The sequence below is a fragment of the Nelumbo lutea genome, chromosome 2 (genome assembly GCF_056320005.1).
Source record: "Nelumbo lutea isolate HS-2025 chromosome 2, American lotus-T2T, whole genome shotgun sequence".
In the NCBI taxonomy this organism is placed as follows: domain Eukaryota; kingdom Viridiplantae; phylum Streptophyta; class Magnoliopsida; order Proteales; family Nelumbonaceae; genus Nelumbo; species Nelumbo lutea.
The window spans coordinates 27,229,909-27,245,381 of record NC_142685.1 but is presented as its reverse complement, the minus strand read 5'-3'; the positions used below and the strand labels follow the sequence as shown (position 1 = coordinate 27,245,381).

The following is a 15,473-nucleotide window of genomic DNA, read 5'->3' as shown; positions in this document are numbered from 1 at the left end:
AATTCTTTTCATATCTTATATTTTTCTCCATCTCCCTTTGCAAGATGGAAAAAAAAAGGTAAAATATAAACAACATCTCTTGAAGTTTATGACAGTCATAAAAATATTCTTTATAGCTTCATTTTAATAAATATCTCTTCTATATTTTTTGAGAAATTTGACAAAAACCTCCATTTCGTTACATTCTCACATGCAAAACGTCAGACTAATGCATCCGTTTTTTTAAATACCTATTTTACCTTTTTATAAATTATTTTACATACAAAATTATTAAAATAACCCTATTTTAATTTGACAAAAACCTCCTTTAACAGTCATTTTTTAATGTTTTTGTTGAACTAAAATTGGATTTTTTCAGTAATTTTATACATAAAATAATTTATAAAAGAGTAGAATGGGTATTTGGAAAGATGGTGCATCAATCTAATGTTTTCTGTTTGAGCGGGTGATGATGGAAGGGATATTTTGTCAAATTTTTAAAAAATTCACGGAGGTATTTATTAAAATGAAATTATAAGAGAGATTTTTACAATTATCAAAAACTTCAGGGGGTTTTTGTATTTTATCAAGAAGGTAAAAAACTGAGAGAGTGAGAGGGATAACCCTATTTTAATTTGACAAAAACCTCCTTTAACAGTCATTTTCTAATGTTTTTGTTGAACTAAAATTGGATTATTTCAGTAGTTTTGTATATAAAATAATTTATAAAAGGGTAGAATGGGTACTTCAAAAAAATAATACATCAATCTAACGTTTAACGTCTGAGAGGGTGATGGAAGGATGTTTTTATCAAATTAATAAAAAAATCATGAGGTATTTATTAAAATGAAACTATAAGAGATTTTTATGATTATCAGAAACTTTAGGGAGGTTTTTGTATTTTAGTAAGAAGGTAAAAAACTGAGAGAGTAAGAGGGGAGCCACTAAAAGCACTTTTCAGACTTGCTGACACGGTGACACCGGCTTTGAGTTGACTCTTGCACCTCGCCTGCAGCCAACGTAGAAGGTAGAACAAGCATTCATTGCAGGCAGAGCCACAGAGGCAGCACCTCATCTACCTTCGATAAATAATCACCAAATACAATTTAAAAACCAAATCAGAAACAGTGCATTTCCATTACAAAACTGAAGAAATTATAAACGGGATCCGCAATTCACAGAAAATCTGTCGCCTGTCAACAGAAGAGGCTAAAGCAGGATAACCCCACCACAAATCGAATCCTCTCTGTTCCTCTCTTCGTCTGTCGAGACTGAACGTCCTGTCTCCGCAAACCCACTTGTTTCTATGGGTGGAAGAACAAGAAACGAAGTGAGTTATGTTCGGTTTGATGGATGCACCTGAGATCTCTTGCTGTCTTCTTCCCTTTGTCTAGAAGAAAATTCCTTGTCTGTATAGAGTCGTTTCAGAGCTTTCCGGGGAGTTTCTAAAGCTTGTTCCGTTTCTATGGTTGGATGTTGAAAACCCATCAGATCCCTTCCATGGTTCCCTCATTTCTAGCTTAATTGGGCGAGCGTCTGTTGGAACGTTTTTACTCTGGGACTTCATAGAACTTGGGTAGAAGAGAAACTAAGTTGTCTTGAAGGTAAATGATGTAAGTACCCATAGGTTCGAGTGTGAAATTCCCACTTTTCAATTTGTCAGTTTTTGCATCTCTTCGTAGATTGTGGGTTTCCATTTGGGTTCTGTATAGGATTAGGCTAATCTAAGTTACAGAATATTATAGTTTGTAAATCGACTTGTTCAAAAGTTTATTCTTTTCTGTTCCTTTTTTCCCCTTCAAATCGTTTTCTTCTACTCCTTTTTGAGTGTGAATCCATATTCTTTAGAGCCTCTCAATTTTTGTTCTTTGACGACCATTGCTTTGGAGTTGATTTTGGGTAAGTTCAAGTTCTTGCGGTGGGTATGAACACTCGATTTTGCATTTATTCTATTGTGTCTCTATTTTTGCTTCTATCCCTTCTATCTAGACCTTCTGGTGCTAGTAATCAGGCTGTTGGCCAGATTAGTCCCGTCTTTCAAGGGTCTCAGATGAATTTCATCGACAAGAACGGATTGTTTCTTGTGTCTAACAACTCGAATTTTGCTTTTGGTTTCATCCCTAGCAGCGATGTTACTTTGTTTCTACTAGCAATTCAACATACGCTTAGTTTGAAAACGGTCTGGACCGCCAACAGAGGTTCTCCGGTTGGGAATTCTGATAAATTTGTGTTTGGTGACGACGGCAATGCACATTTGGAAAGTGGGAGAGGCATGGTTTGGTCTACAGAAACTGCTGGCAAGGGAGTTGTTTCCATGGAGTTGCAGGATTCGGGCAACTTGGTTTTGCTTGATAAAGATGGTAATCCTCTTTGGCAGAGTTTCAGTCATCCAACGGATACACTTTTATCGGGTCAGGATTTCTCTAAAGGAATGAAACTCATTAGTAATCCAGACTCCAATAACTTGAGTTATCATCTTGAAATCAACTCAGGGGATTTGGTTCTCTATGCGGATTTCCAGACTCCACAGCCTTACTGGTCTATGGCAAAGGAGAAAATTGTCAACAAAAATGGTGAAGTCAGCTCAGCAACTATTGTTTCCAATTCATGGAGGTTCTACGATCAAAATAGAACCCTTCTTTCTCAATATATCTTCTCAGATAATACTGATCCAAACATCACATGGGCTGCAATGCTAGACAACCATGGGGCAATCTTATTTTCCATTCTTCAGAAGGGATCATCAACTACTCCAGCAAAGAGGATACCTCAAAGTTGGTGCAGCACACCTGGGAACTGTGATCCATATAATATATGTTCCAATGGTAATCGGTGCCAGTGCCCTGCTGTTCTTTCCTCCCGTGGTTGCAAACTTGGAAATTTCTCTCCTTGCAATAGCTCAGAGGATTCAGTGGAGCTTATAAAAGTCGGGGAAGGGCTCAATTATTTTGCACTTCAGTTTGTTTCACCCTTCTCTGGATATGATCTTAATGGCTGCAAAGATGCATGCCTTAGTAATTGCTCTTGTCTTGCTTTGTTCTTCAAAAATAGTTCAGGGAAATGCTTTTTGTTTGACCAGATAGGAAGTTTGCAACAATCTGATCAGAGCTCCACTGGGTACATATCTTACATCAAGGCCCCAAGAAATGGAAACCAGGGACAAAACCCTAGTGGGGGAGGAAGAAGCAGTAGCAGAAAAACAATTCTAATTGTTGTGATCATTGCTGTTGCAACAGTACTAGTTATTATTGGCCTAGCTTATCTGGGGTCTCGGTACATCCGGAAAAAGAAGACATTACAACCAACTCCCCAAGAATCATCAGAAGAGGATAATTTCCTGGAGGGTTTATCAGGGATGCCAATCCGCTTCAGTTACAAAGATCTTCAAGTGGCTACAAATAACTTCTCTGTTAAAATTGGTCAGGGTGGGTTTGGCTCAGTCTACCAAGGGGTGCTACCAGATGGGACTCGGCTAGCAGTGAAGAAACTGGAGGGTATTGGTCAGGGGAAGAAAGAGTTTCGAGCTGAAGTTAGCATCATAGGAAGCATTCACCATGTCCATCTAGTCAGGCTCAAGGGCTTTTGTGCTGAGGGGATCCACCGGCTTCTTGCCTATGAATACATGGCTAAGGGATCTTTGGATAGATGGATCTTTAAGAATAACAGAGATGAACACATGCTAGACTGGGAGACAAGGTTCAATATAGCTCTAGGCACAGCAAAAGGATTGTCCTACCTTCATGAGGATTGCGATGTGAAGATTGTCCATTGTGATATAAAGCCTGAAAATGTGCTTCTTGATGATGACTTCTTAGCAAAGGTTTCGGATTTTGGTTTTGCTAAGCTGATGACCAGGGAACAGAGTCATGTTTTCACTACACTGAGGGGTACCAGGGGATACTTGGCACCTGAGTGGATCACAAATTATGCCATATCAGAGAAGAGCGATGTGTACAGTTATGGAATGGTCTTACTTGAGATCATTGGGGGTAGGAAAAACTTTGATCCAGCAGAAAATTCAGAAAAAGCCCATTTTCCATCCTATGCATTCAAGATGATGGAGGAAGGGAAACTGAAAGAAATTCTAGACTCCAAGCTAAGGGTTGAGGAAGGTGATGAGAGAGTTCCTACTGCAATTAAGGTAGCGCTGTGGTGTATACAGGATGATATGCACCTAAGACCATCCATGGCTAAGGTAGTCCAAATGCTTGAAGGTCTCTGTGTTGTACCTCTACCCCCTACCTCCTCTCAGTTGGGGTTTCGCCTTTACTCAAGTTTTTTTAAGTCAATAAGTGAGGAAAGTACTTTATCAGGACCATCTGATTGCAATAGTTCTGCATACCTTTCGGCTGTACGGCTATCAGGGCCAAGATAACAGAAACCATTTACAAAAGTAAGTCTACAGTCAAAATTCAGAGATTGCAAGAAAGGAACCAAGATTATCTGTAGTACATGTTATTTATTTACCCTACTTGTATATTGTTCAGATTCAGTGTCTCAAAATCTCAAGTTTTGTACTAGGAAATCACAGAAATTTCATTTTTTTTAATACAATTTTGTTTTCATCATCACCTGATTTCTTCTTGCTCTCATCAATTTTGATGAATGCTTTTGCTCGGATGGAACATGGAAGGGTGCAAATAAAACTGTTCCGCCTGCCCATGTTGCATATGTGACAGACATACAAGGGACTTATGACCCTTACATTTGATGTGTCCTGGCATGTGATATCCTTACCAGATTCAACCCAAACCAGATGCCCCCAACAACCTTAATAGGAAGAAAGAATTTATATACCGTTTGGTTAAGTTTATGACCTTTTCCTTAGCTTAGAAGCCTTTTGATAATGGCTGAATTACATGTTGGGTTGACTACTATATCCCTGAATATTTATTAACTAATTTATCCGCCAAAAGACAAAGCAATAATTCATTCAGTTTAGCCACTTTTTACATCTATCTGATCTGTGTCTTTATGTTCCATTTTTTAGAATTGAGCAATGAAAGCAAGCATCATCTTCAAAGATTATCTTTAGTTGAAAGCTGAAACTCATTGCAGTCTCATTCTTCAGCTCTTTTCATGTCTTGAGCACTCTACGTTTGTTTTAAAGATTGAGTTCCTCATTCCAAGTAAGCAAAAAGGAATTAATAGTTTCCACCCAGGATAAATTTGATTAAGGAGATAAACAATTAATAAATTACAGCTTTGGAGTTCCCCAGCCAACATGACAGATATATTCTCTGACTGGATTCATTCTTCTGATCTCCCATTGTTCTTATCATCTATGGGCTACTTGGTCTTCCCTCTTCAAATGTGGAGATAGGAAAGATAAGGGACCAATAAACGATTGGCTCACATGGGCCTCCTCATCCATGTTGGTGTTTGACTTTCTTCTACTTGGCCATAGGCCAGATGGGGTGACTAGATTCAAATTATCCAGAACCACCCAAGGACTGAACCTCCTACTAATCCGATTCCCAAGAACAGAGCCATCACAACTCCAGCCACTTCTGCTTCTGCAACAGGTACTGTCTTTGGAGTAAGTATCATTAGGACACTAGTCAGGTAACCATTGGTCAATCCAAGCATGCAAGTCAAAGATACCACTGGGACTTCGGTTCTCAACCACTTGGGTCCATGAAGGCAAGCTGTAAAGAGTGGATAGAACAACAGCCTGGCCACGCAAGCCCATGTGACCTTTCCAATTCTCTTTGGAACATATACTGCAGTCAAGGACTTCCCCACTAAATCTAAAATGTTGTACATTGTGATCAGCAAAATAGGATACCAATCTTGAAACAGCTTGGACTCCACATTTTCAGATATGTAACCTGGAAAAATTGAGAGGGTTACTGTGTAAATTATAAGAATGCCAAAAGCCGACCATCGAATTTTTCTGGCAACATCCCAAAATTTTGGCTGTCCATTGGGTTCATTCACAGCACAAAGCCTGCTCATGGTGCTCTGCAGATCATCTGAAAAGTTGGGTGCCTCGGACCTGGGGGTCACAGTTTTCTTGTTCCGGTACATTTGCACAATAGGCAACCTCTCTAAGATGTTGCTGCAGACAATACAAACCAGCACAATAAGAGTGCTCACAATAAAATAGAGATGGGCACTCACTTGTAGACCCTGTGTAGTCTTGGGAAGGGATGCCTTTGTTATAATTCTCAAGATAGAAACAAGAACACCTGTACCAAGATGATGTATTTAATCAGTAGAGCTAAACTAGAAACTTGCATAGAAAAGAATTTTAACTAGTTAATTTATGTCACCAGCCCAAAGTGAGTTTTACTGGTATGCTTGGTTTCAATATGCAACAAAAGATAAAACACCTCAGGTTGGCTCACCCTTCTGAATTTGAATCATCACAGGTCCATTGTACAAGATTACTGGTATTTGTCCAGGCACTGAGAACAGAATTCTGAATTTTAATGGGACAAAACCAACTGCTGAAATATCTCTGAAGAAAAGCAAAAAGGATTCTTTTCTAGACATGTTTTGACCAGAAACTAAGGCTATCTGTACTTTGGACCAAGCAGTAAAATGGAAATGATATCTGGCGTATCCAGTTTATACCCAAAAGAGAATTTCAAAAATGATTGCCTCCCCTATGGATTTCTATTCCTCCCAGGAGAATAATTTTAAATCACCATTCCTAACCATGAAAAGAAAATCATGAACACCCAAACACAGCAATAACTAATATTAACCCAAAAAACAGCAACTTATCCATTCAAAGTTTCATAATTTTTAATACAAAATTTACCCAGAGGACAGCAAGGTCCATCGGCTGAAATTTGTTCCTCAGTACAGCGTGGGGAGAGGAATACAGGGAGGTATTTCAGATTCCAAACTCACTTGCCACAAGGAATTAGGGGAATTCAATTCAATTTCCATATCCTAAATTCTTCAGATCCATACTTAGCCAAAGCTTTCGTCAGTTAATAATCAAATGAAGAAGGCATACTTCTTATTTGATCCGACCAACCATCTCCAATTCTCTGAAAGAGTGCTCCTTAGTTATCTTTTGCGTTTATAGTGTAACTTAAACTTAACTACATCATCGTCTAACGGTCCAGCAAAGCACTTTGGTTTCTCAGAAATAGAAAGCCTGCTTATATCCTTAACTCAATTCAACCCACTTCTGCGTTCATTGCCTCAGTGAGCCCTGAGTGGTTTCTTTTGCTTTATGAATTGGTACTCTGAGACTCCAAGGAGAAGGAAAGAGAAAAGAAGTAAGAAAAACTAATCGTTCTGAGAGAGTACCTGAAGAAGCAGTTCCGGCAAAAACCGCCTGCATATACCGCTTAGGCAGCTCCCCTGCGGATCCTATTAGGCTCCCTCCGACCAACCCATCGGCCAACCCACAGACTGCCACTGCTGCAACTGTCACACTATAGGCTCCATGCTCTGCCCTGCGGCTCCAGCGTGCCCAGTCCATCACAGGAGCTGTCATAAGAGAGAGAACAAACATAGAGAACCCCAAGTTCATCCTCAGCCTGAAGCTTGGCTTCTTATTCCAGCTCCCCCAGCTCATCATCAAGACCAGAACAGGCAGTGATGAACCCATGTAAGCCACGGAGAACACCCTGTCTATATGCTTGGCTGGATATAGATAGCCAAAGTAATCCACAGCTGTGATCAAAGCATTCCATGGAATCAAATTCCCAGCGCCGAGCAAGAAATGAATAATATAAGCGATATTGTAGGAGTCTCTTGGCTCGGCTACAACAACCAGACCCTTCCCTCCTTCCATTTCTCATAGACGTGAGCTTCTAACAGAACTGACCTGATTTATAGAGGGCCTCCCGAGATGTCCTTAATGGCACAGAGGGATTAAACGTCACGTAATGATGGTTTGGCTATTGGGTCATTGATTTATCGATGGATTAGAGTTTGGAATCAATGGATCTGTTGTAGAAAGAGATTTGTGCCTTGTGGGGTCAAACATTTGTGGGTTGGGTGGTCTGAGGAGAAGTACTCTTTATTCTACTGCTACGCATGGCTCACTCCTTGTTGGCATTGTCCATTGGAATCTCTCACTCTCACTCTCACTTCACCCCCACAAGCTGTAACTATCCTGAGCTAGTTTACATGAAATGGACTTTGAGAGTGATGGTTTATCTCTGAAATCAAGCAAATTCGGATAATCAGACCGTTGGGCTTAGTAGGTAGTTTTGTTTTCTTTAAGTTCCCAAAATACCCTTCTTCATTCCCAAAAGAGGGTCGTAGCTAGTCGTGTAGATGGTAGTAGCTTTGCACCAGTCACCACTCACCAGACACACTCAGGCCTCAGGCCTTCTCAGTCTCAGCCAACTGCTGCTGTCTCGAGTGTGGACGGTGAGTCGAAGACATGCACATACGGCCACCTGCGCCATATCGATTTCCGAGTACGACGAGATCCTGCCGGCCGGAAACCGGCCAAAGTTTGAAGAGAAGTTCAATGAACCCGTGACGACCCACTTGGGTGATCAGTACAGCAGCCCAAGTAGTCACAGTCGGATTGGATCTGTACTGATCGACTACCATCCCTTTGTTGGAGAACTGACATGACATAAAGTACTGGAGTCACCAAATTTGTTTGATTTTTAACCCAACAGTGCAAGGAAGGACGACTGCTGAATTGTCTCTACTGAGCAACAAAACAAACACTCCAAAGCCTCCTCTTCTCATCATTGTCAGCTTCTCCTTATTCTCATGCTCTTCTCATTGCTTGCTTGACGACAATGGGCGTGGTTGTTCTGATCTGTTTGGCCGTTGGCTGCTGCTTTGCTTCTCTTCTCTGGTCACCGTGATTGTACTCTGTCAAAACTTGAAAAGCCATGGAAAAAAAAGGCGATGATGAATTGAAAAGTAGTTACCGGTGGGTGAGAGGGCATTTTGGGGAACTAGAAAAGAGAAAGGAAGACTTTGGTACGATTGTTGCCAAATGAAAGGAGAAGTCTTTTCGGTGTGATGCGAAGCAAAGGAGGAGGAAGAGAGGGAATGGTGGACGACGTTGAGTGTTGTAAAGGAACAGTTTTTGCTCTGGAACTTGATTCGTCCTCTTTCTTTTTGTGTCAGGGGAATCCTTCAACCCAAGCCATATCATCAGGGTCATAACTAACTACCATCACAGCCGAACACGTGTCCCTGGGAGCCATGCTGCCGTTATTCCCCACTGCATTTCCTCCTCCGTTTACACCTGCAACAGTTTTTGTCACGGGTGATTCTGATGACTCCGAATCTTCTGCCCACGTTTACCCATAATACACTATGCTCGTGAATTGGGAACATCTCTCCCTGCATAATATTATGGAGGAAAATGAGATATTCTTCATGTGTGACTGAGATGTTGTGTGAATAGACATGGACAGAAGATCCTGACTCCATTCTGATTCACCTCTTCATCTGTCAATTGAACAGTAGCTGGTGAAATGTAACGAATGTAATGAAGAGTAGAAGAGAGAGAGAGTGGTAAGTTGGGTTGAGATGTGTATAATTGTGCTTGTGATTGAGAAACAACAAATAACCAGTTATTATTGGGTTGGTGGAGATTCTTTCTCCATCACTACAACAAGATCTTTTGGATATTAAATGGAGGAGCCATTTTTGGCTCATCTGAATTATCTTAACCTCGCCATAGTTTAACTTATGTTGAGCAAGAAGACAATGTTGTCAAATGGATTTGGGGGGGAGGGGTGCTGCCAATGTGAGTGGTTTTGTTTTTTATAACAAAAATAATTGGCATGATGGTAAAAATAATACATTTTTTTTTCTGATGTGATGGTTGTTTTTGTCTTGGGTATCATTTAGACCTGCTTACCGGCCAGGCTTGGGGTTGGGTCCATTCAAAATTTGCCAAAAATTAAGCCCGAGCAAGGCCCATGAATAGGTCTAGTGTAATTCGGTAACATTGAATTCTGAGTTCGAGACAATAAAAAATTTCTAAGAAAAGTAAAAAGTAAAATTTTGCCTTTCTTCTTTTTCTCTAGTCTAAAATGTAGAGAATGTTGTTTTAAGTTGAAGTATAATGGTTGTCTTATAACTTTACCCTTATGGATAAACTTGAAGGATTAAAAATAGATTCAATAATTAAAAATGGAGAAAATGATTTAATTAAATAGTTAAACAAAATAATTAAATAATTAATACATTCAATAAGCATTAACTAATTAATTGTTTAGTTAAAAATACTAATTAATTAACAATCAACAAAATAATTAAATAAAAATAATCATTGGTTAAGGGCAAAATGGTCACACAAAAACTCAAATAAAAGAGGTAAAAGAGCGCCATAAAATGTAATTAAACCAAACAATCCCATAGAAATAAGGGGTGCATTCAATCCCCCTTATTGTGTTTCTTCTATCATTGATGTAGATCAAAACCTATATCTTCTGATTTTGGTTGAATGGAATTGCCTTAAGGGCTTACAAAACCAATGTTACTAAGGCTGCGTTTGAAAACAATGTAAATAAGTGTGAATGTAAATATGTAGAATGTAAAATAGTCCATATAAATTGTAAAGTTGGGTTACTTTTGTATCGACAAATTTATCTTCTTACCAAACAGACTTTTAATTGAAATGGATGCAAACAAGAATTCCAATAAAGCATATGCTCTTTTTTCTTTTAATCAAAAGCCCACTTGAATACAAGTTTACTTCTTTTTTATTGATGTACTTTTGGCTCAATTTGGAAAGAGTACAAATGCAAATATGTACAGCGTAAATACATACAAAATAATATAAAATATAAGGTTTTACACTCTACATATTTGTATTTGTACTCCTTCTAAACTGAGCCTTTATATCTTATTATCAATGTAAATATGCATTGGAAAATGTGTTTTCTGTCATTTGTCAATGCATAGATGTAATGTTACGAAAAACAAGCAAAAGTGAACCAATGCAAATTTACCCTAAGTCAAGATTTACACTCCATTTGCATCATTTTCAAATGCAGCCTAAACAATTAGGGGTGCAACTCGGGTTTGCCCGAATTAGCATTTTACAATAACTTGGGCTCAGGTTTTAGGCCAGTCCCTTTCAAATTTTGACAAAACCCCAATCCGAACCTGCCCAAGTTGCACTCTTATAAACAACCCCTTCAAAAGCCAGGCCAGGCTCATTCAAATTTTGGCAAAACAAATGTCACTAAATAATTAGGGGTACAACTCGGATCTGCTCAAATTAGCATTTTACAATAAGCTTGGGTTCAGGTTTCAGGTCAAGCCCATTCAAAATTTGACAAGATTCCAATCCGAACCTGCCTAAGTTGTACTCTTATAAACAACCCCTCCAAAAGCAACACCATTCATATTTGACAATTTGATATCAACCTTTATGGATGGTCATGCTTAAATATAATATCAGTTTTATTTTATTTTATTTGAACGTGATGGTTTTTATTAGAAATTATAATTACAATTTTTTGGGGGAAAATCTATGATGCGGGAAAGGTATCATTACCGGAAAGGCTTTGACCAATCACAACTTCCATAAATTTTGGTGAAAACCCACCTGATTGGTTCATACTTTTATGATGTTTGCTGATTGGTTATAAGCTTTTCCAATATCATATCTTTCCGACATCATAATCAAACTCTTTTTTTCCAGTTATCCCTAATTTCGTTTTTTTTTTGAGTGAAAACTTCTTAACACATTCTTAGGAGGCTCACATTTCTTATGCTTTTATGCCTTATGCGTTCACCCCTTAAGATGGTGAAATGCCTCATGTCACGTCTCCGCATTTTAAAACATCAATATGAATTAAAAATAAGTAAAACTTGAGAGGTCTTGAAAGTAGAAATCCCGGGAAAAAGTGAAAGGGTAATTCGAGAAATTAATTGCCGTCCAGTACAATCGATATGAAAAAGTTAATGAGTTTTTTTTTTTTTAATATTTGGTAAATTATATTAATGAAGTCAGTCAATAATAGGGGGCACTCCTCTGGTCATGATTTGCAGACTTCAGCCTTGCCTAGTCTGTATTGGAACTACTATTCAGTCCATGCTTCCTTTCAAAATCCCAAATCCTCCCTTCATAAGTTGAAATCCTTATCCATTGGTTTGTAGGTGAATGCTAGTCAAATTTGTGAAAATGCTTTCAGAGCCACAGTGTTCTCCAACAATGGGAGTGTCCTTAAGGGAGGAAGAGAATCCATTAGCTAATTGCTCTACTATCAGAAGAGATGGAATCCTCCCTCAAAGCAAATATGCAATTAAAGATGGAAATTCAATTGCTGGGTACAAAGTTTAAGAAACCTAATTAAGGTAAACACTATAACTATGCGAATATCCAAATAGTAGTTAGATTGTGTGGAGGAGCGAGTGGGTGTGGATTTTTGTAGAATCACAACTGCTTAGAAGGACCAATGGGGAAAGAGGAAAAGCAATTGTCATTGACTCTTTCATAAAAGAGTTAGCATGAAATATCATTGGTATTGCCAAATATGGCGATCCCTTTCAATTGATGTAATCCAGGCAAAGTTAGTGGATCATACAGTAACGTTCTTTTGGGGAGAAGAGCAAAATTTAGAAAGATATATAATGCTCTCTTGACGGATTCAAAATCATCATCATCATCATCATCTAAGCCTTGTCCCAACTATATGGGCTAGACTATATGAACCCTGTTTCACCATTTGCTGACTCAAGATCTATACGTAATTTGAATGGTATAACTTCTAGAAAGGATCCTCATTGGTAGGAGCCTCGTGCACCGGGATAACCTTTAGATCAGTCTCTTCTCTCATTTCTTGCCACTCAACAACAGCCTTTGTACAATACTTGCACTGTGCTGTGTGCTATAACTAACAATGCATGGCAAGGCATTGGATGGTTTAACCACCAACTGTATATATAAGGTATGGAGATGAAGGGAAATCGATTCTATATATAATTAAACAATATTTGTGTTTTCATTTCTGTACTTGATAATGGGGAACTAGTGATTAACAGTCATCAGTGAAGTCAACATTCTTGGAGCTACACAATTCAGAAAAAAAGGGTAAAAAAGGAATAAGAAAAGAAAAGAAAACATAAGAACATGTATTGTGGAGAATAAACTAAAGGGTACGTTCTCCAAGTTGCTAATGATGGTGGAAGCCATGGCTTAAGCTTCAATTAGATGCTTTGTTCTCGCATAAAAAGCTTTGAGATCTTTTGCAAGTATTTAGTGACAATTATGGGCATGGAATTTCTTCAACAAAATTTCTTACAAGTGGTATGCAATAAGGGTCAGGTACTGCAACTTTGTTTTGTTGATTAGGAATTTAAGTGAATAGAAAATGCTACAAGGGTTAGATAATGTGAGACTAATCAAGCTTCCTCTCTCTCTCTCTCTCTCTCTCTCTCTCTCCCTCTCCTTTTCTTTAGTGACAATTATGGGCATAGAATTTCTTCAAGAAAATTTCTTCCAAGTGGAATGCAGGTACGTGCTACAGCTTTGTTTTGTTGGTTAGGAATTTAAGTGACCAAAAAATGCTACAACGACTAGTGGGGGTGAAGGTAGGAAAGGTAGCGTAGAAGACATTATCTGTTTGGGTATCTTTTGTTTGATGGCCTCCATTTTACATGTAAAGTTTGATTAAAATAAAAAATTGTAACAACAATTCATTCTTTGCTCATGAGACTTGTTCCGATTATTTGGTAAAAGACTGTAGAGTAAATATTGTTAGAGGTTCTAGAGACCAGAGTTCCCATTTAGCACTACCCACACAAGAGAAAAAAAAAGTTGACCATAAGTCATAAATTTTGGTTCCTTGAGAATTCTCAAATTTCAAAAGAAAAAAAGGTAATTAGAAGGTCAAACTGAGTATCATGATTGGTGACTGTAGAGCCTATTTGCTTTAACTTTTTTATTGTCAACCTTGACTTGACATTCCACTCCAGTTCCAAAATGCCGAGGTAAAAAGGAAACATGAATAGAAACATAAAAAGCCTTGTACTGTGTGAATGAATTTATCTAAAGATGAGAATATATAAATGTCGCCTGAGTTTTTAGTGCCCCAAAAAAAAAGAAAATAAGAAGAAGAAGAAGAAGGTGGGTATTCATTACTGTTGGAGAATTGTTAAATCAATGGGCCTGAACCCTAACCTGAGCTCGATGTAGTTGAAATTCTTCTAATCAGGAATAACTATAGTTGGTGAACTCCTATCGTAAACCTTTCATTCGTCCTGTGAAAATATTATTAAAGAACTAATTTAATTTTTGGTAATGGTATTTCATTTATAATTGAAGGCCAAGTGATATACTTCCTAAAGAAAACATATTTAGATAGCATAGTCTATAATTTATGAAGTTAATAATTTATGGTTGAGTTTCTGTGAAGTTCAAGTTCTTTTAGTCTTGGTATATTTGAGAAACTACGATTTGAATTTGTCAAGATAATACTTTATGGTTAATTCATGGAGGAAATGCCCCATGGAAGAATTAGTGGGTGCCAACAATGTCCATATGGCTGCATTTGTTTCTCCATGAAGACAATGAAGATTAAGATTACACTTTTGACTCTCTGGCTGTATAATCCTTTTGGTGCTTCCAATTTCAGATTAAAATGAGTTTGGTGCTTCCACTAGAAGGGTAGGGCTTATTCTTATGGCAACTCTGCAATTTCTTATTCCATTTCATGAATAAACAAATGCTTTTTGAGGCCGATACCATGGAAAAAGTTCAGTTGTACCTATAGTTTCAAATTCTTTTTTTTTTTGCTCAACTTAGATGTATTTTATTGGAATTTGATTCAGAGCATCTTACTGGCTTACACTGATAATTAGCATATCCTTTTCTAGATTAGTGTGTTTTCTATATCTATCTATAGAAAACAGTATCTAATGCTGGGCCAGTGGACCTTCTGAAACTGAAAGATGCATTGTTTCTTGCATCTACAATTATTTTACAAGAGATGGGGGTGGGGGTTTATTCCTTTAATTGGTGTTATCTGTGTAAATATGGCATGCTAGAATACTGTGTCTGTATTTTCCCTTATTAGAATCTTGGGCAAACATTGTTGCTTCTAGTGGTGCTGAAGCAGTTTCGATATGTGGAGGTCCTTCCATATTCTCAATGTAAGGAGCTAGTTTGGTATCTTTGTCATGGTATAAAGTATAAACTTCAATTCAGCCTTAAAACTTGAGATCTTCCTTCAAATTCTCAAGATATTATTTGTTTTGAGATGGTTCACACAGGTAATTTGTGTTTAGTTGAGCTCATTAGCAGAGTATCCCTGGATTTTAGCCAAACAAATTGAGTTGCTGCAGAGATTTGATCTATTTCAACCCTTCATACATTTGAAAAGAACTGCTTAAGAACACTCTGCCGTATTTCTAAAGATCTGTTTGGCCTCGTAGGATGCCTGGTCCAGAAGGGAGACTTCCTCTAGAAACTCTGGATGCTTCTGTTCTGAAACAATGTTGTCTAATAGAACTCCCAGAGAGGACTTCTGATAAACTTTGAAGTAGAACAATGAATTGAGTCTATACTATACAAGGATCATGCCTCTCTGACC

General features: G+C 38.1%; 2 protein-coding genes across 2 annotated transcripts; one reads left to right on the top strand and one right to left on the bottom strand.

The window, feature by feature from the left end:
• The first annotated feature begins 954 nt into the window (after nt 1–954).
• Nucleotides 955–4,547, top strand: LOC148869415 (G-type lectin S-receptor-like serine/threonine-protein kinase SD2-5). Its single transcript, XM_088968335.1, has one exon. It carries the CDS (start codon nt 1,904–1,906, stop codon nt 4,352–4,354), a length of 2,451 nt encoding a protein of 816 aa, XP_088824461.1. The 5' UTR covers nt 955–1,903; the 3' UTR covers nt 4,355–4,547.
• A 576-nt stretch (nt 4,548–5,123) lies between these two features.
• Nucleotides 5,124–8,473, bottom strand: LOC148869414 (Nucleoside transporter family protein). The gene is made up of 2 exons (XM_088967456.1): nt 7,249–8,473; nt 5,124–6,170 (listed from the first exon to the last, which is right to left on the bottom strand). The coding sequence occupies exons 1-2, from the start codon at nt 7,736–7,738 to the stop codon at nt 5,407–5,409; spliced, it is 1,254 nt and encodes a 417-aa protein (XP_088823582.1). The 5' UTR covers nt 7,739–8,473; the 3' UTR covers nt 5,124–5,406.
• Nucleotides 8,474–15,473: the final 7,000 nt, after the last annotated feature.

What these genes read in the sequence shown, in the direction of transcription:
- LOC148869414 (XM_088967456.1), bottom strand. Translation starts at nt 7,738, where the DNA reads ATGGAAGGAGGGAAGGGTCTGGTTGTTGTAGCCGAGCCAAGAGACTCC. An exon ending in TGCCGGAACTGCTTCTTCAG is followed by an intron (nt 6,171 to 7,248) that starts GTACTCTCTCAG and finishes ATCTTGGTACAG; the next exon opens with GTGTTCTTGTTTCTATCTTG.
- LOC148869415 (XM_088968335.1), top strand. Translation starts at nt 1,904, where the DNA reads ATGAACACTCGATTTTGCATTTATTCTATTGTGTCTCTATTTTTGCTT.